Source organism: Chaetura pelagica, unplaced genomic scaffold, assembly GCF_000747805.2.
Source record: "Chaetura pelagica isolate M959 unplaced genomic scaffold, ChaPel_1.0 scaffold117, whole genome shotgun sequence".
NCBI lineage: Eukaryota > Metazoa > Chordata > Aves > Apodiformes > Apodidae > Chaetura > Chaetura pelagica.
Genome location: NW_009954185.1, coordinates 1,551,877 through 1,573,003, shown reverse-complemented (window position 1 = coordinate 1,573,003; position 21,127 = coordinate 1,551,877). Strand labels below are relative to the sequence as shown.

The 21,127-nt window shown below is 38.9% G+C and overlaps 1 protein-coding gene across 1 annotated transcript in view; it reads right to left on the bottom strand.

The window, feature by feature from the left end:
* The window catches only part of DERA (deoxyribose-phosphate aldolase (putative)), a 48,218-nt gene extending 27,291 nt beyond the window's left edge, over window positions 1-20,927 (bottom strand). Inside the window, exons 1-6 of the mRNA XM_010003003.1 lie at window positions 20,924-20,927; window positions 19,417-19,538; window positions 15,867-16,014; window positions 14,183-14,278; window positions 11,760-11,894; window positions 4,013-4,141 (exon numbers count right to left, since the gene is read on the bottom strand). Of these exons, the coding sequence (XP_010001305.1) occupies window positions 4,013-4,141; window positions 11,760-11,894; window positions 14,183-14,278; window positions 15,867-16,014; window positions 19,417-19,538; window positions 20,924-20,927 (634 nt within the window). The remainder of the gene's footprint in view (window positions 1-4,012; window positions 4,142-11,759; window positions 11,895-14,182; window positions 14,279-15,866; window positions 16,015-19,416; window positions 19,539-20,923) is intronic.
* Between the last annotated feature and the right edge of the window lie 200 nt (window positions 20,928-21,127).

The following is a 21,127-nucleotide window of genomic DNA, read 5'->3' as shown; positions in this document are numbered from 1 at the left end:
AAGGGATGTACTCAAACCACCATCAAGACCTCAAGAAGCTCAGGAAATGGCAGAAGACATTATAAACCAATGACGAACATTTCACTGATTAAATGCTGAGATTTTCTCTTGGTTGGCTTTTGAAAACAATGTGCTCCTTTGGTAGTGACACAGAGCCACTGATGTGCAGCCTACCTGCCATTATGCTCTCCTTAGGCCTACAAAAATTATTCTTGCCAGATGAGTCACTGTCCTTAGAGAGCTGTCTTTCACTCAGAAGTAGGTTCCTAAATATTCCAGAGGAACTTAATGCATGTCAGTCAAGTCTGTAAAGGTATGCTTAAAAGAATTTAAGAGATCTGGGTGCCTGCTCCCATTCTGATGTCTTTCTCTGTATGTGCTATCCTAGAAGAGGAAGAAAAGTAGTCACAGTACTTTAGACATATGATTTCAGGCCCAGAAGAAGCTAAAAGCCCAGTGCTTCAAACAGAGGCAAAATATTCTCATACCTCACCGTGAAGCAACACTTTTCCCCAAGTTCTTCCAGGTGCAAGCATTAACATCTTGTACACTGGCATGTTGTGCAAAGCACCGTTTCTAAAACTGGCCTCCACCTCCAGTGGACTGCTGGGATCAGCGTGTCTCACTGGGGTCAGCCTCACTTGCTGGTGTGCAGTTAATGGCTCCCACTGAGCCTAAATATATAAACATCGGGTGTCAGGAGGATGGGACCAGACTCTTCTCAGTGGTGTCCAATGACAGGACCAGGGGCAATGGTCACAAACTGGAACACAGGATGTTCAACATAAAGAAAAACTTTTCTGTGAGGGTAACAGGCTGTCCAAGGAGGTTGTGGAGTCTCCATCTCTGCAGACATTTAAAATGTGGCTAGATATGTTCCTGTGATCTGCTCTGGGTGATCCTGCTCTAGCAGGGGGCTGGACTAAATGATCTTCAGAGACCCCTTTCAATCTCTACCATTCTGTGAGTCCTGCAAGGGCTGTGATTCAGAATGCAGCTGTTTGCCTACAGAAGCAGCCTATGCAATCTGCTTTAAAGCATAAAAGTGCATGGGCACATCACCCCAGCCCAGCATGGCCCTCAGCATTCCTTTAAAATCCCAGCCAATGCAGAGGTACACCTTTTTTGACTTTTTATTGTTCCTGCTAGCTGGATCAGACCAATGTAACATGCTGTGGTTGCCAGCATACACCAATGTATGTGTAGGTACCTCAAGCCAGCACAATCAAGACTACACAAATTTTGGAAAGTTATTTGAGAGAGGAGACATCTGGGCTGTATTCCCTGTTCCGTTATTTGCTTTGTGCAAAACAGAGCACCTTTATTGGGTGAGAGTGTGATCCTTAATGGCAAATACACTGTAAAATTGACCTCTGTAAGGGAGGAGAACCATAGTTACAGAGACCAAGTTCCAGACAGTCCAGGCAAGCTTTTTAACCATAGGGCTATTGATAAATCAGCATTGTATTACTCTCAGCCTTCTGAGTCCCATGAATAAGACACATGGAAAATACATATATTTTACATACACTTTGCAACACACCCAGTGGCTTTAAGACATAGGTGAATTTGTGCATGCTCAGCAAGGGCAATTTAAACATCTTAAAAGTATGGGATTTTGTGCTCCTTACATGATAGGCATATATTATACATAGTGAAGTGAAAACAGCGTAAGGATTGCACATTGTGTCCTCAGCTGCACTGATACAATAATGTGCAAGGCAAGGCTGTACACCAGATTATTAATGCTGTGACCATTTAAAAAAACACATTGATAACCAATCACAAAAACCACGCAGCAAACTAGTTAACCATCTTCTGTAGTAATTTTTAATAGCATTACTTTGAAAACCCACATAACAATGCTGCATGACGAGCACTTCTAACAGAACAGCTGAAGGTGCAGCAAATTTTGCTGTAAAGGACAGAAGCAATTGGCCGGAGGTAGCCAAGAACTTCTGAAAACAGTTTGGCAGTTGAATCCACTATACTGTGTAGCTGATTTTCCTATATAAAACTAATTAGTAGGGTCAGATTTATGGGACTTGTTGCTTTTTTATCTTTGGATTAAAAATAGCCAAGGCCTGCCATATCTGCAGGATCATCTGCTTTTTTTCTTCCTTTCCTTTCCTTTCCTTTCCTTTCCTTTCCTTTCCTTTCCTTTCCTTTCCTTTCCTTTCCTTTCCTTTCCTTTCCTTTCCTTTCCTTTCCTTTCTTTCTAAATCATGGCACCAGTTGAAAAAAATATATGGATACTAAAGCTAGGATTTAAAACTACTGTGCTAAATTACTTTCTCCCCCAAATGCCACAAATATACAAATAAAACAAAATCCAACTGGAATTTGAGGTTCTCAGTAGTTCTGAGAAGTCAGAGCCCCCAGTTCATACATGTAGGCCACCAATAAATTCTTATTTTTCCATCTACCCACAAATAAAAAGCCAGATACTGAAATAAGAAAATTACTGCATATACTCAGGTGGCTAAGTATCTTGTAACATGAATAACTACGCAAGGAAAATCATTAACAATAGAGCCATCTGCTGTATTTACAAAAAACTACACCAGCAAAAAAATCAGAAAATTTTCTTAAAATGCTTCACAACCTGAATTTTTCTGCTTATTAGAAAAAGTGATGCTAATGATTAGCACATCAATTTAAATTACTGGAAATGTGTATTTCTTACACCTCTTCTAATTAAAAGCAATACCTATTGGCATAATACTGATGCTCTGTATCTAATGACACTAATTGACATTACAGCTGCTCAGGGAAAAAAGACTGAAATGCTTCCCATTCCATTTGAAGCAGATAAGCACAGTATTGTGTAAGGAGACAATGAGGTCAGTAGATAAGCACAGTGTTGTGTAAGGAAACAATGAGGTTAGCGGCAAGTTGAGTATTTATTTAAATTCTGAAAAGACATTTGGCTTATTTTTTCATCCTCTAAAATAAGAAGCAATTCTAGGTCTGGAGAGCTTAGATGAAAAAAAAACAAACCACAAACCAAAACAAACCTCAACAGGAAAATGAAGGAAAATTGGTATCTTTACACTTCTTTCTATTGATATACTCAAAGAGCCCTCTTTCAAGCATGGTGGAAGAAGCAGGTGCTTAACAGAACAGAGTTCAAAGAACACAGCCTTACCAGCCAGTTCCCAGTTTTGCGTCTTAAAGACAGCATTAAAACACAGCCCTAAAATCCTGGTACCAATGCAGTCCCAAAGCTTCAGAGGGAATACACTGCTGTAAATTTGGCTTCAATGGATGCTTTACTACATTAAGTCTGCAATGGCTACAACTATGCAAAAAAGTAATACCTACAAACTATATGTATTCTCTGAAAACTCTATCCCACTCATGGGAATGTGTTTCTTAGCTGAAAAGTTCCAAATAAAAGACAGATAGACTCCTAAACATCACATCATTAGAACTTCTACAAGTGCCACTTAATTGCCAGTAGCGAGTGCCACTAAGTTTGAGTGTGCCAGTTAAAACCAGTTATAATGTAGCCCCTCCCAGTGTCTGCTGGTGTTTTTCCTCTCATTGCATGTCCAGTACAGCTGGTTTCCCAAACTGCACTCTCACAGAAGTGGTCAGAAGAAGTGCAAACCAAAAACCAGAGCTGTCAGCACAGAGAAATCCCCCCTGCATTTAAAATAAGTTTACAAGCCATCTACCTACATTACCTCTGTAGCTCACAACTGCCTGGATAATGTGTGTATCTGCCCCAAATGTATGTGTCCTTATTCAATATACCCATATACAACAAACACATTCCTATCAATTTTGTCATTTAGCAGTTTTTAGTGTTATTTAACTGTTCATGCAGTTTTTTAAGTTATACAAAACAAGTGACACTTCGTTACTACACCTGCAACTTCACTAATTGCTGCATAGTAGTTTTTTCTACTATGGGCAAAACTAAACTTTCACAACTAGAATTTTTTAGGCTTCATAAATAATTCAGCAAAGACATTCTTAGCTTAAAAAGAAAACCACATATATTTACCTGCCATCATAGCTATCATACTGGCTTTGTAGACATTAGCAAGGGACCCCAGTTCACCTGTTGCCAAGATTGTTTTCATATGAGCTTCTCCACAGGCCTCACGGCACTGACGGATCTCCTCATAGAGACCTGTGGATAAAAGCAAGTGAGAATGATCAAAGTTGCCTGAGAGACAAGTATGGCTGTAACTTCCACTTCTGGATTAATTTCCAATCTTTTAATTAGTCATAGCACTCAAGATCTTAAGTTTTGTAAGTTCAGTAACTTACATGACTGGAGGTAATTAACAATGCCACACAGTTTCAGACTTAATAACTATTAATGTCAGTTCTCTCAAAACTAAGAACATGTCCAGTACATCAAACATACATGAATACATCAGGAGTAAAAAATGCTATGAAAGTCAAGTTTGATTTTTAAACAGCTTTACAGCAATAAATACAGTAGGACACTGAATCAGTACTAAGGGACAGTTACGCTTTCCTGTCCATATTATGACATCACCCACTCTGTGCCCTTCAGCCACATTTCCCAAGGGGCTTAGCCTACAAGATACCAGAGGTGTGACCAAGTTGTCTAATTACAAACATTAGTGCCAATTGAGATGCCATGAAATATGCCCCTTGGCTTCCAGCTGCCGCTCCTGGATGGTCCACATCTCCCTTTGGTTTCCTACCATTCCCCCTAGTACTATGGAACCATCTTGAGAAGACTGATTACAGAGCTCAATGTCTCTGTTGAGACAACTGAATTCCACTTTAAGCTTCTTGAAAATAACTATTTCCTGAAAAAAATCGATGTGGTTTGCTAGCATCCCTGGTGAGGAGAGACTGAGGCCTGGGATCACGCCTCAAGGACCAGCAAATCCACATGGATCTGTGTTTAAGAATCACCTCAAGTAGTTGCATTGCCCACAAGGTTACCAAGGACTTGAACCGTTTTGTGCTGTGACCTCAAAGGGCCGTGGCAAAGGTGTAACAAGCACCACAACAGGAGGCCCACTGGACAACATCTGTCTAGCATGCCATAGAGTTACAGATTCAAGGGCAGAGCTGGACCCTCACTTCTGATTCCCACACTAACTGAGGAAACCAGCTGGAGCTAAGAAAAGAGGAATTCCCACTCAACCAGATGCCCATTGCAGGGAGAAGTAGGGACAGGGAGGAAAGGCTAGCATTTGGCTGCTCATGGGTATCATTCAGAGCAGACCACCCCCTCACAAACTCCTGCTTTTGGATTTACAAAGTATCATGGTTAGAGGAATGCTTAACTATGTAACAGTCTTATATTTTCACAGACTCAGTAAGGACTATACTAAATTTGGACATAACCAACTGTAAAAAAAGGGTAGAGCTTGTGGACCTGGTCAGGTAATGCAACATGGGGAGCACAGGGAAACCTTCCCACAGTTCTTGATAAAACTCAGCAGTTCTCCCACAAAATTTTAAACATAGGGAGACTAAAAGAGTGAGAAATTATCAAAACATAGCTCTTAAAAGCTGGACACTTGGGGATATATAAGTCTCCTCTAGTGCTGAGTGAAAAGGCTCTTACAGTGTACATTCACCATTTCTGAAATTTTACTAAAAAAAAAAAAAAGGGACAAAAATAAACAAACAGGATCCTTTGGAAGAGAGACCTTTTCACAAACTGTACTCAATCTTCAAACACATAATCAACAAGTTCTTTTGTGGAAGGCTGAGATACAGCTTTTAACAGTTTTTTCTTGCTAAAAAAGTCCAGGATATGGCTATGAAGGCTAACTTTTTTCAGCAATATTAGCTTTCCTCTCCCCTCAATCCTTAAGCAAGATCTGGAAACATACAGTAGGATTTGGTAGCTGCTGTACAGCTGGACCTCACCTCCACCCCTGATGCTGCCACATCCCACTGATGCCATCAGCACACCTGGTGGGTGGGGCTGGGATCACTGGGATGGGTGGTCCTCTGAGATGTACTACACAGTAGTAGACAGCTGCCTAATGCATTCAGCAAGTCCCTTTATAGACACCAGGCTTCACCTTGTTTCTCACTATGTACCAAAGGTGTGAATTAATCAGTACTAGCATGCAGTCTAACATGTTTTATTGATCAATTGATGATACTCCAGAAACCTACATCAAATTGAGACTCAAAAAGGAAATACAAAGAACCTGTGTTATTTTCTTGTGCATTTGATAACACAGCTCACGTTAGACCCAAATGCAGTCTCTTTTTGGGGAGTGACTCTTTCCTGAAGCTTTTGGAAAGCGGAGAAAGCAGCTTTCACGTCCTTCTGGTTTCAGTAACAAGAAGGAAAGACTCGAGTTTTCCCTACCTTTAAGATAAGTCACCAAAAATGTCACAATAAAATCTACAAAATGTACATTTAGGTTGGATCCCATGAAGAGAAACTATATCCTGATAATTCTTTTTGTCTGGACTTGGTACCGCCGCTACAGCATCCTCTCTATTGTTTGAAACTACTTTTACATGCAATTAGTGCCAAGATCATTTCAACAGTCTTACAAACTGACAGTGTGAAGCAACCCACGAACAGGAACAACTGAGGGTCTTCAATCATCCTTGTCTGTTGGGTTATCTGGAGGTGGTGGAAAAGTGGGCATACTTTAACGGGGCTGGTGTGTAGGCAATAAATACTGCTCTTTATTCAGAGACCAATTATCGCAGACAATAGATGGCATTCATAGGACATTCTTAACTCTACAGTACAAGCACTAACAGAAATGCAACTACCTCTGGGACAGAGAAAATTAATCGAAGCACACCCGTCCCAGTGTAAGCAGAGACAGCTTTGATACAGAACAAGGGCAAAACTCCTACTCCTTTCAAAAATAAAAAAGAAGTTTCACTACTCAGTCAGATTTAATTCAAGGCAGAAATAACTTGATAATCCTGAAACTTCCTAGCCATGTCTAAAGTAGGGGTGGAGTCAACCACACTTGAAAATGCACTCAGTGTTTCAAGGGATCTTGCCTGGGCTGCTTCTGGGACAGTCTGTTATGTCCATCATATAACTACTCAGTCCTGTCAATCTGATAAGTAGCAGGAGCAGAGTTGGATACTGTGGTTTTGGAAATACCTGCAACATGTGCCAAATGCCAGTAACTTACACAGCAGATAAAGCTCTCTGGTTAGCAGTTGTGTCACTATGATTTTGGGAACACCTTTATCACAGAAAAACCCTGCAGGCGTATTTTCAACTGTGAGCTAAGACTACCATGAAGAGGTTGCAAGAGACTCTCCTTACTGCTAAAAACAAGGAAGAGAAAATCAAGAGGTCTCAAAACAAACGGCCAGTACTGTGTAGCACCTTGAACACAGTACCAACACCATCCATTCTAAAAGAAGTCTACGTCTTAAGCCAGGAGGGAGAAACAGAAAAAAAACCCCACCAAAACAAATCCCAAAGCAAGACAACCTATATAGCATATATTTGGTGCCAGATGCTCACTGATACAGTCAGCAGTAGCTTCAGTGACTTAGCTGTCAAAATAAGACAAAAGAACTACTTTGCAGCCACTAATTTAAGTTATCTTACTGCTTTCATGAACTTTAGATCTGCTTTTATTTGATGCATTTATAGAAGATGGGAGAAAAAAAATACATTCCTAGCTGTTGTTTTAATTTCACTTTTACAAAAGTTAAGTGTTAGAAGGTGCCTTTTTTTTTTTAGTTTTCCTAAAATTCTAATCTTCAGTCAATTATATTGATTTTAGTAGCTATCAGATATATCAAAGAAAATGTTTCTCCCCCTACACCTCTCTCAAGTAAACATCTCTGACAATTACTGCCCTATGTTGTCTAGATGGTCTTCTGCTTTGGTCCAATACATTTGTCCTAAAATTCGCAAAATAGAGGGGATAATCCACGCCTCCTATTCAGGAAATGAAGATACTAAGGGGAAAAAAAAAAATCAGCTGAAATTTTCACTAAATATGTCTTGTCCAAAAATGGGGTGATAAAACCTTATCTTTTTTCCTTTTTTGTTGTTGTTGTGTTGGTTTTTTTTGGTTTTTTTTTTTTAATCAGATTATTTGCTGTTTTTGTGTAGTCAGTCACATTGACTGATGTTAAGGGTAGAAACTGAGACAAGGAGGGAGGATGTTTTGATTTTTGTTAGACCAAAAGATCAAGGTAATCATGATGGGAAAGTGGAAAATGAGCTGGAATCCTCTCTGTCTTGCACGTTAATGGCAGGTTTGTTAACAAAATGACAAGCACAAGGCTATCAGCACAACACATCCCTCTCAGTTCTTCTCTCAGTCACATATGTGCAACTCCAGGCTCCAGTGATTCACAAGAAATTGAAAACAGACCTTGGCTTCAGGAGTCTGTGCTGCTGCTGACAATACCAGACAGAAATTGTGCAACTAAAATTCAAGATCCCAAGTCAGCTTGCACATCTAGAAAACAGGAAATCCTGCTACAATATTTCTGAACACCATGTGGAGTCTTTTCCAAGACTCTGGAGTGGGGAGTACATTCTTCCTGTGCTGTTTATAAAGTGTGTAGCACAAAAGGGGGGCCCAATACTTTAACAATGCCTCTAAACTCACAGTTCAAAAATAATTATTCACAGAATTTAAAGGCAGCTTTCATATTAACATTATACCTATTTCATGGATATAGCCATGTTCATACTTCTTAGAGCATACTTGTTTTCTTTCCCTTTTCTGGTAGGAAAATTTAACTGACATAGAGTAAATGATGGGTTAACAATATCTTTGAAGCCACTGCCTGTGTAGCCTGTCCAACTGTTTGCTAAAAGCTTTGGAACAAGTAATATTGCAGCACCCCAAACAGCTTCTGAAGGTACAGCAACTCCAACATATTCATTGACAACAGGGGAAAAAAGAAAAGTAAATAAATCCAGTCCATTTCAACAATTTGTTGGTCAACTTACATTACTCTTTACAGACATGTTCCCCATTCTGTGCCTAAAAAACAGCATCTAAATTGTTATTTTTAAGCTTAATTTATACTTGGTCAAGTGACACAAGACAATAGTTGAGCAAACTACTGTAAAATAGCATTGCTTTTAAAGCTAATATGTTGTAAAAGGTATATAAGTTCAGAAACTTAACCCTCATTTAATGGTATTTTCCAATGTAAATTAACTGTCCAATAAAGCTGCTTTCATGTTTAGCATCATTTAAAAGATCTTAACTATTACTTCATAAAGATCTAGAAAATGTATTCTGAGTGTCATAAAGAGCGACAACAATATTTAAGAACTACTTTAAAATAACTTGACATAATCGGACATACACTGAAGTATTTAATAACCAAATAAGCCTTTGATACAAATCACAAAGCAACACTATGCTATCTTGGTAACCCCAATTATTGCACAGGCTAGAAGAAAAGCTAAAAATGGTAGGACAAAAAACACTGCCACATACATATTTTTGTCAATAACTCCCAAAGTTGTGAAGACAGGCAACATGAGAAAATAATGATAAAAATATATTTGTCATAACTGTAAGGCAGCTCTAGTCGATGAAGCACCTTGAACAGAGGCATAGTTACTGCACTAGAATTCTCCATTTTATGTAATATAGAGATCCATCCTAAAAAAGACTTCATCCCTTCTTCCACCTTCCTTAAATATAATTTGTACATTGTCGTGTATCACATCTAATAACTAGAAAGAGGTGAAAACTTGCAAATTCACACAGGTAATATATATCTATTGAAGGCTAAACAAAAAGTCAGAATACTAGATTTTCACCAAAAAATTTAATTTTCACCAAAATATTCAGATCACCTATTGAAGTAAATTCTTTGGATAGGCAAGTTAAATATTGCAAATGTTCACCCTCTAGTATCTTGATCTGGATGGCAAATAAATTCTGTTCTGGAGACAGCTTTTTTAAAGGCAACTTTATATCTGCTATACACTGATTCACTTTGATAAAAAAACTTTCAGAAACTTTTGGAAATAATTTCAATTCTGCCTTCAGTAAATATATATAAGCTAACTAGTGTAAAAAAAAAAAAAGAAAAGATGGCTTTCAACCTTGTTGTGATTTCATCTCTGGATAAAAAATATGCATACCAAATCATGTCATCCCTCATTCACTTATTTAGTAAACTAGCAGCTTTATACTATATCCATCATTGCTATGTTTGTGTACTCCTCCCCCGTAATTTTTTATCATAAAACCCAATTTATTTCTCACACAGAAAAACCTAACAACGTATGTACCATTCATTTCAATCACTAATACAAACTTTCTCTCTGAATCTAGCCCTGTATTTCTCCTCTGAGCTCTCCTTCATATAATCCCTGGGAAAATAACCTCATGCCTGCATTTGCAATTGCCTACACGCACTGATCTCTGCTCTATGCAACTTGCACTTGACAGTGGTTTGTACCATGAAGTCTGAAGCATGTTAACCACAGTTATGTTAGAAATTACTATAAGAGACACTTATTCAGACACAATCACAAGTTGCTGCTCAAGTCCAATTCAGTGGTCTCTTTTTAGACCTACTGACAGATCACTGACTCAACTCACTTTGTATCCAAGAACAATATGTGTTACCAGTGGAGCTCAGCTCCTCGAGGGGGTACCTGCTTTGTAGACCATAGTGTAGACCCTAACAAAGTTACAGGATAGGAAAGTGTGTGTGTAGTTTTTCTGCCAGCTGGTATAGAACTCAATCCATCATTCTGCCTTATTTCCAGCAACTTCTGAGGCCATACCTGAACTTAAAATAGTAACTCTGAAAGAAACAAATGTCTTATCTTCAAGAAGTCAAACAGTTGTAAAGCTGCATATATTTAAGAGCAAAAGATGGAGATGGTGAATACTATAAGAAAAGTCAAGATGTTACAGCAAGTGGAAATCAGGATGTCTGTCCTGCAGAAACAGATGCAGAAATGTGGAGTTTTTGATTCAGTTCTAACTGCTAATTGAAGGAAGATAAAAATCAGAAAATATTATCTGTTACCATGATGACTGCGTTTTCCTTAACCAAACTCTGGTACCAGGGGTCCTTTATGAAGTCTTCCAAGCAAACAGGTTATTACAGTGCTGCATTATGCAACTAAATGGAAAATTCATTCCAAGACAATGATGTGTTTACCTTCACATGGAGATTAGTTATAGGGAGCACTGTCAGCACTTAAGGCAAACCATTCACAGTACATTAAGGAGGCAATTAGAGCAAAAACCATCTTCAGCATTATTGCTCTTACTAATTAGTAGTAGTCTACAGACACAAGAACATCAATAATAATATGAACAGTCAATTTGTACCCTCAGCTTTCAGGAAAAAGAAAACAACTAAAATACATATTTTTGTGAAGAATTGAAACGTGTATATTTTACAAGGTATCATCTGCATTAGCAACCCCTTGGGGGTTTTAACAAAACTGTTCAAATAATTAGGCATTCACTTCCATTTCACTTGTTATTTTTTTAATCCTGTACACAAAGTCCTGTAAACGCATAGAAAAATAGACCTGAATTTTCAAAACACAAAGTAATTCTGTATGCCCAGACATGGACATGCCCATGACAGGACTTTTAACAGTATTCCTTTAAAAACATTCAACCATTAGTCACAAATTAGTTAAATAGTTTTTATGTAGCTCAATGCCCCAGGTTAACAGTTACTCTTAGGGGAGTGATCAAATTCTTCAAGGAGAGATGTGAAAACCTGGGGAAAAGACAAAGACAGAATTCCCATGTCCATACACAGAGGTTTAGGTTCCATGCCAAAGGGTGGGTACCTACCTTCCCACTGGCCAGTCAGCACCAGAGTCCTGCTAATGACAATGTCAATTTCTCTGGCACCATATTCCACAGCTAGCTTTATTTCAGCCAGTTTGGTTTCTAGAGGAGTTTGTCCAGATGGAAACCCAGCAGCCACTAGCAAGAAAGGGGGTAAAGGTAGAGGGAAGAAAATGTTTTATAAATTTACTGCAACGTTGCATGTACCTCTAATATACCCAAGATTTTGAAAGTTACTGGGTTTTACCCCTACCATGATTTAAAAAATCTAAAGGCACCTCATCCTACTTTCTCTTTATCCACAAGAAGCATAAGCTCTTCCCTCAAGAACCAATGTCCACTAAGATATTAAGTGCATCTTGTGAAAGGTCTCTTTAACATGCCTTAAATTTTTCCAAAGCAGGCTACATAAGAAAGGACAGTATCTATTGTTTCCAGCAGAATTGAGCAAGCAAGGAGTGAACTCATATATGAAGTAATACATACATATTAATTCTCCCCAATTCTTTTAAGTAGTATGTCAACTTAAATCCTAGCAGAACCACAGAATCCTTCAGGTTGGAAAAGACCTTTAAGATCATCATGTCTAAACATTAACCTAACTCTACCAAGTCCAATGCTTAAACCATGTCCCTAAAGACCACATCCACACAACTTTTAAACATGTCCAGGCATGGTGACTCCACCACTTCCCTGGACAGCCTGTTCCAGTGCTTGAAAACCCTTTCTGTGAAGAAATTTTTCCTAATATCCAGTCTCAGCCTCACCTGGTACGACTTGAGACTGTTTCCTCTCATCCTATCACTTATTACTTGTGACAAGAGACCAGCACTTGCCTTTCTACAACCTCCTTTCAGGTAGTTGTAGAGAGCAGTGAGATCTTCACTCAGCCTCCTTTTCTCCGGACTACATAGCCTCAGGTCCCTCAGTCACTCCTCAGAAGACTTATTCTTAAGACCCTTCACCATCTTTGTTGCCCTTCTCTGCACCCTCTCCAGCACCTCAATGTCCTTCTTATAACTGGCACCCAAAACTACACACAGTACTCAAGGTGTGGCCTCAGCAGTGCCAAGTACAGGGGCACAATCACTTCCCTGGTCCTGCTGGCTACACCGCTCCTGATGCAGGCCAGGATGCTGTTGGCCTTCTCAGCCACCTGAATACACTGCTGGCTTATGTTCATCTGGCTGTCAACCAGCACCTCTAGGTCCTTTTCTGCTGGACAGATTTCCAGCCACTTTTCCCCAAGCTTGCAAGTTGCACAGGGTGTTGTGGCCCAAGTGCAGGACTCAGCGCTTGGCCTTGTCGAAGTCCATGCATTAGCCCATTCATCCAGCCTGTCTAGGTCCCTGTGAAGACCCTTCCTACCCTCAAGCAGATCAACACTCATCCCTAATTTGGTGGCATCTGCAAACTTACAGAGGGTGATCTCAATCTCCTCGTTAAGGTAATTGATAAAGATACTAAACAGGAGCAGCCCCAGCACTGAGCGCCTCGAGAACACCACTTGTGACTGGCCACAACTGGATTTAACTTCATTGACCAGTAGTAATATGTTTAACAGCTAAATCACAATATAGAAAACCCGCTTTCAATGAAGTCTACTTAAGACTGCATTTATGATGTTTAAGTACAAAACCCAAAGGAAGCTTTGGAAATGGAAAAAAAAAATTGCTCCGTCAGAGATCCTTTCTCTCTGACATACAGATGCATTTCATATGGATTTTTTTTCCTTTGCAACCATAAAACAACAACCCAAAAAACTCCACCAAAAATATGGATCTTAGCATTAAATACCTGACCTAACTTCAAAGTTAGCCCTGGCTTTGAGCAGGAGGTTGGATCAGATGACATCCAGAGCTCCCTTCCAGCCTGCATAATTCTTTGATGCTACTTCTTTTCTATTGTAGATTCAGGACTTGTCTCTCATGTGTGGAGATTGGAGACGACTGGCACTATTAGATTTCTAAGTACAAGCCCTGAACCTGCGGGCTGCTCAGCAGGCATTAACCTTTGCTCCTGCACACAGCTCCACTGAATTAAGCTGGTAGGATTATACTTAAAATCCAAACAACTGATAGGGAAAAAACGCCCTTGTATTAGAACTCATAAAGCTCATGTTGCATCATTGTCATCATCATCAACATCAACGTAGTGTCTACTGATACTTTGTCCAGCATACTATCTCACTTTCTTCTATTAATGATATATCTTAAGAACCTTTTTGAAGAGCTTCCAGCAAAACAGATTTGGTATTCCTGATAAGCAAAAAGATTATACCAGAAGCAACTCCTCCCCTCCATTCCCTTTCTTCCACCTGCAACCTTTTCACCTTCCTCTCTGAAAAATAAATCCAAACTTCTGTATTTTTCTGGGTATTTTAAAGCATCAAAATATTTAACTGTATATTTTTGAAAAAAGCTTACCTGAAGCTACTGGTATGTAACAACCAGCAGATTTTAGGGCATTAACAGCATCAGTGACTCTTGCAGGATATACACAAACTGCTCCAACAGTAATACCTGCAAAAGCCACAGTTCGCTTTTTCATACATAGATTTCAACCTTTTTGAGTGCAATCATTATTATGAGTATGTGTGCATTGTTCTCACCTCTCACTTCTGCATTCTCACAAGGATCTCAAGCACCTACACTACGGATGTGCGTCATATTCTTCAAACGGTTCAGGTAATTTTCCAAACAGATTTATTGTTTAATGCCAACACATACAGTTAAGCCATGGTTTGTCAGGAAATTACTGCAAAAGAAACTGCACTGCCAACCTCTGCCCTTACTTGTTGAGCCAGATTGAGCCTGGCCATAACTGAGCAGTCTTTATGTTAACACAGTCCTGCTGCGTTTCTAGTTAAAGTTATTCTCTCAGAGTCAGATAAGTGACCACATATTTAAGACTTCGACTATTTGGAAAGTCCATAAATCCGAGCTTTAAAAAAGGACTAATCTTTGATATTTTATGTGTATGGCTTAAAACCAGAGGCCTGATTCCCCTCCATTCCTACATATATGATTTCAATTAGTGGTACCAAGCCCCTGTAAAACTGAAATATTTAAATAGTAAAAGCATGTCCCAACTGTCATTGGGATTTTCTTTTTGTTAGATCAAAGGCCAATATAACAGGTCAAAAGTCAAATGGTATTCACTGACATATTAGTAATTACATATGGAAAAATTCAGAAATGCTGCTCAGATATAAAGAGGTTTTATTGATAGTTACATCAATTACCTCAATTTTCTCTGAAGTTTTGTGGTGCTTAGTCCTGGGTGTAACACTGGGGCATTAGATGGAGCCTGCCTGAGTAATGTCAATGCAAGTTTTACTACTATTTCTGAAAGGCTGTCTTCCATCCCTTAAACTCTGTTGACTTAGCTGGGAACTCTGTGTGTGTGCACCTACACGTGATATACACATGACTGTGTACACTTAGTATAGCTGGTTCCTTAAAGTAGACCGGGCTTTAAAAAGCTTTCTTATCTCAGCTACTGAAATAAGCAGACAAAGGATAATGTCTTCTGAAGGGAAAATAACCTGCTTAGGACCATGGAATGCATCTTTTCGGACAGGCAAAGCAGTAGATTCAGTAATTAGATATACAGAAACAGCAGCTAAGCATGAAATCCCAAGGAGTCACATGAACACTCCCCTCTTCTCCAATTTACTAAGGATGCCGACAGATTAACAGAATACTCAATTGGTTTTACCTTAGTGCACTGTTATTAAAACATATACACTGAGGTTACACACTTGTGGCTTCCACATCAAATTTGCTCATTAGGTATCGTACTTACATTGTCACCCTCAGTCCAAACTTCACTTTGGTTCCCAAACTAAGAATGGATTTTTTTCTTGTACTTTTATGTTGACTCAAACAAACAGATATTTTGCAGTTAGAACTTAAGAGTTGCTTTGAATAAGACCACATAGGACCTAGCTTGTTCTCTCAGGACTCTTAGTTCTGCACTACTGCCTACCATAACTGCTTCCACTATAGGAATAAGAAGTTTTTTACACCTTTCTGAAAACTGAAAAAAACAATGAGGAAATGTAGAAATTTTCTCTACAATATATACACAACAAAAACTATAAACTACCTTTATCATGCATATCCAAGGCTTTCAGCAGATCCTCTCTGATGGGATGCTTTGCTTTAAAACACAGTCTGTGAACATTTGAAGGCGTATCATCACCTGAAAGAGTGGTAAGGTCTATGCAGGTGACAGCTTTCAGCAGCCAAGCAGCCTACAAAGGGAGTGAAGAAAGGAATATAATATTTCAGTGTATGCTTCCAAAGCAAAACTTACTTAGAAGATGCAGGAATTGGAAGCCTGGCATTCACTCTAAGAATGAGGAAACACATGGGTTATAACATGGAGGATATGCAAAGAATGACATATGACAGATAGGGTTGGAAGGTTCATGGCTTGAGCAGTACCTAATGGTACAGAAAGGATCTGGAATCAAAAGTCCAGTCTCTCAGAACCAAAGGATCAAATTTAAAGAATCCCATTTTACCTAGACAAAAAACATCTTGTTTCAAATTTAATTCTGTAAGACAAAAATATCAACTACGTGAGGAACCTCACTACTACAATATGCTCCATTCTATGCAGTGTATGTGCATCATTCAGGCTTGTATGCACAGGAAATTATCCATATGCTTCAAGAGGGGCATAGGTTTGCAACTGCCAGTAACCAGATGAATCTACATATCACCAATTTGCACACTTGCACATTTGCACACTGCTTCTGCTGTGAGAGTGAAACATGGAATCAGTGGTGGGGTAAGAATCCAGACATCTTAAAATGTATGGTCTAGACTCCAGATGCTTCCACTTTCTTTTGTGTGAATAGGGAATAAAAAACATCTGTAATTATCTGGTGTAAAAAAAAAAAAGCAAGAGCTAAGTGACAAGGCTAAAGCACTCTTTAGATTAAAATGCTACAGAATTTTAAAAGACTTACCAATCAGGAGGAAATGGAACAGAAGCACAACTGAAGGGTTTTTTTGAGCTTTTTTGCTGAACAAAAATTGAGCTTAAGATGTAACTGAAATATTTGTGGAAGGTCTTCCAGCAAATTCTTATTGAGAGTGATGACTTCACTAAAAGCTGGTATTTCTTGGTGTCCACTTGTTCAACGAGGAGAGAGTTTGTAATGGTAAAGTCCATTTGAGTCCATTAAGTCCCTCTCTGTGACATTTCTCAGTATAGGCAACAAAATTTGTTGCACCTGCACGGAGGTACTACTCTGCAAAGCTTTAGTGGCTGGTTAGCCTACAAACCTTCCACATTTTGTTGACAGCAGTCTCCTTTCTGACCTTTCAGCAAATGTTACACTAAAAGCTTCTTTGGGTTGACTGAATGAAGTAAGGAACCATTACTGGCCTCTGTTAACCTAAGCTTGACTGCTTGCTTCTAACTGATTTCTACTTTCACCCTATAATACTTCAAAAGGATTTTTCACTTTACATGGTTTTAAGCTGCTTTTACTTGGATTTATTTATCCTTCATTCAAGGGAATTTTTTTCTCATCTCTTATGAAATGAATCATAAAGTCATAAAGGCAGATGTAGCCAGGGAGTTCCAAGAACTGCTAGGAACTTCATTGTTTTAAAAGGGTTTTTCAAGTGTGTATTTTGGGAAATGGGCTTCAAAATTTGAATCTGTGGTACTACTTACATTCAAGTATGTAAAGGTTGAAAATAAACTCTGTGAAATAAACAACACATGACCATCCTACAATGGCAGTGTTCAAATAAAGGAAAAATGCTTCTGGCATTCTTCAAAATAAAACCTTACTGGAGTAGCTCAATACCAGAGTAACTACAGAGAGGAGTGGAGAAATGCCAGTAATAATTAAACATTTGTCCTACAGCCATGTTGAGGGAGTGACACTAAATCCCTTCCTTCTCAATGATTCTTTGTAATCAAAGCCTGTGGCTCTCTGTGTCTTTGTACTTTATATAGTAACTCTGGTCAAATCAGAAGACTTACTTTTTACATTACTGTACCAGTAGTATCTGAAGATAGCCAAGGTTTTGGAACACCCCTTGGATTTTCTGACTGACACTACTTCCCAACACAGAGCCACTGGACTCCTAAACTTGGTGTCAAGTGACTTCTTATGCATAAGAAACTCTTGAGAAATGCTGAGCTGGTGTCCAGCTTTCCTCAGTGTATGTCCATGTTTTATTTAATCTTAATATTCAAAGCACAAACTTTCAGGTTCATGTAACATGTGAGCAGGTTTTTTCTATAATCTTTCAGTAGGAATTTACAGCAACATCAAATTATCCCCAAACTGTCATCCACAAGATCCGTGCTCATTGTGAATGCAGTTTCAGCCCCCCAAGAAATGGCTGCCTGACATGCTAAGCTCTGGATGCCAAATATTTCAAACAGCTTATTTAAGAATTAAGTATAATTAAATGATTCTTGCTTTGTTCTATTACATGGCACTGTCAAGACTGATCCGTGGTTCTCTCCCTCCTCCTGCTTCCAGGTTTTCAGTTACTGTTGCAAGTAAACGAGTTGTTTAGCATGCAGAGGGGAGGAACCAGGCATTTGCTTGCAGAACAGCTGTTTGGTGAATGAAGAATCACTTTGTCCTTTGGACACCTGTTACAATCCAATGGCTGATAGCTCACTGGGAGCTCTAGGTCTGCTGCATGGCATTTCTCAGACCTTGCCCTTGGCTGAAGACTGCCAAAGCAGTTGAATATTCTGCAGCCAGCTCTGCTTGCTGTTCCTCTCTCAGCACTTTCTGTCCTGCTGCTGAGGTGGCAGAAGCTACCACATGGCCCTGCCTCACCTGCTCTCCTCTGCAGAATGCATTAGCTTACAGTCCTGACCTGATGGCTTTGCATCACGATTCTCAGGTACAAACTGGAGAAACCAAAATGTACACCAGGCCAGTATCTGTCAATTCTGCCAGAAGGACTACAGCAGAGGTCGAGGGTAACTGCTAAGTTACTCTAAAAGTGCGTCTTCCATGAACACAAGTCAGCCTTGAAGAAAGTTCATTTGTACCACTGGCTTTAGTGAAGGCTTACAGGAACCTATTTTACACTAAGATGGACAATAACCCGTCATTTACCTATCACAGGAGTTGGCAAGCTCTTTATTATTTTACTTGTTTTTATTTTTTTCCTATTTCTCCCCAAGTGCCATAGCCAGTCAGGATTTTTGAGCTTTAGGTAAGAACTAGTTAAGCAAAGAAATCACACATTAGGATGCTTAGGTAAAGGAAAAGCATCCAGGTAGGTCAAGCTTGCCAGGGACCATGATCATATCTTACAGCTTTAAAATTAAAAATAAGAAGGCAGCATGCATAGAAGTCTGTCTGGGAACAGAATAAATGTGTTGGGATAGTAATATACAATTTAATCCATTCATGAATAAAGATGACTTAAATTCATTTGCGGTTTTGCCACTCATGAGTTATAAGGTTTTTAAATTGTTTGGATAAATGCGTCACCTTAATCCATCCCATCATCATCAAATACAGATTATTAAAACACAACATGGACAAGCACATCTTTTAAGTTTAAATGTATCTTGAAAAAAATTCAATATTGCAGCCTAGAGAGGGAGAGTGACTGCTTTAAAAATACAGGAATAAAATGCAGAAAAGAGCACTTACTTGCCAATTACCTTTCACAGTTTTCCATTTTTTAATTTGTTCTGCATGCCTCACAACTGCAGGTCGATTCACATGCACTTTGGAGATCCAGCCAAGTTCTGGGGTGGGAAAAGAAAAAAAGTCTCATCTATTTCTGTATTCTTTCAATACATGGTGTGGGACTTCACAAGAAAGTTGGAACTTCAGAAGAGCATGTTGTGCTTTCATGTCCTTTTAAGGGTTTGTGTACTTATCACCAGTTTAAAATATCCCAATAGCATTAAATTCTGTTAGTGTGTAGCCTGTGAAATGGATGTTTCATGCAGTATGTTCCGTTTGCCTGTACAACTGAATTATGAGAGACACTGTTGCCATTCCTGGAAGTTTACTATACATGTAAGGTATAAAAACCCCATAAAACAGCCTTCTGTCACTGCTTGCTGATTTACTTCTTGATTCCAGACTATGAAAACATTCATTTAGTCCTTTACTTGTCTGCTGGCACCCAGGATACAACAGCATTTTTGAGGGTGTGCAAACTCTTGTTTACAGGAACTGTGCCTCACACTAAACTGTCTAAAAACAGAAGTACCAAAAATTGGGCACCACTTAATGAAGGGTAACTGCCTGACAAAGGAACTGAGGGTTCAGGCTCCTGACTCTTGAGATTTCTGCTTAGCATGATATACACAAAATGTAATTTTGAATGTCAATAAACACAAACTGCTCAAAGTAATACACAGGAAAAAGAAAACAGAATATCTTTTAAACCTCTCATATCTCAAATAACAAGTAGTAATTCTAAATACTAAGCATGTAAGCAATCCATGAAAATACTTTGAAAACAACATCAGCAACCTCTAACCACCAATCAACAGCAAATGACCATCATCAGTCAGCAAATATCATTGTCAGTTAAGGTCAGTATATGGACTTGGGCTTAGATACTAAGAGATAGTAATTTTTAGTGACTTAATAAATTAAAAGCATCTCATCTTCAGGAGTCCTCTTCTATACTGTATTAAATTTGCATTTCCCTCAAGCACATTGATTTTAAAAGGTTTAATTTTTTTTTAAAAAAGCTGATAACCAAAATCACTAACTTTGTACAGAAATCTTATCCCCAATTTTTCTTCTACCCAATTTATAGATCTAATAGCCAAAAATAAAGCGCAGGAATAATATACTAGCTGAAGTATGTGTGAAAACAAGCTTGTTTTCCTAATCAGTCTCACAAAAAGCTCTAGAGAAACCAGTTTATAAGGTAAAGATGACTCAGTGGAAATGCACAACAAAGGCATGAAACACAGCTAAACAAAATCTTGTCCTGAGCACAGTAAGCCACCTTGCTACCACTTTCCTATTACCACATACAAGTAATTAAATGGGTGGTACCTACAAGATCAAAATGTGGGCCAAAAGAACCAGAAGTAAATCAAGGAAGGAATTTCAAAGACATCCTAAGTTGAAAACCAGTCAAACAACACACTCTCATTGCTTCTCTCCATTTTCAAAGCCACAGGCTTACCCATTCTGCCCCAAAAGCAAGAAGCTCAACTGACATGTACAATGCAAGTGAGAAAAGCTATTGCTACTACACCTATGGCTAGGACTTTCCTTCTTTTTAATATCAATAAGTGCAAACCATACAAACACAGACAGGTGAAATACAAGCTAGTGAAACTTCTGCATCCTCTGCAGTTGCTTTAAGGTCGACAGTCCTATGTGATCA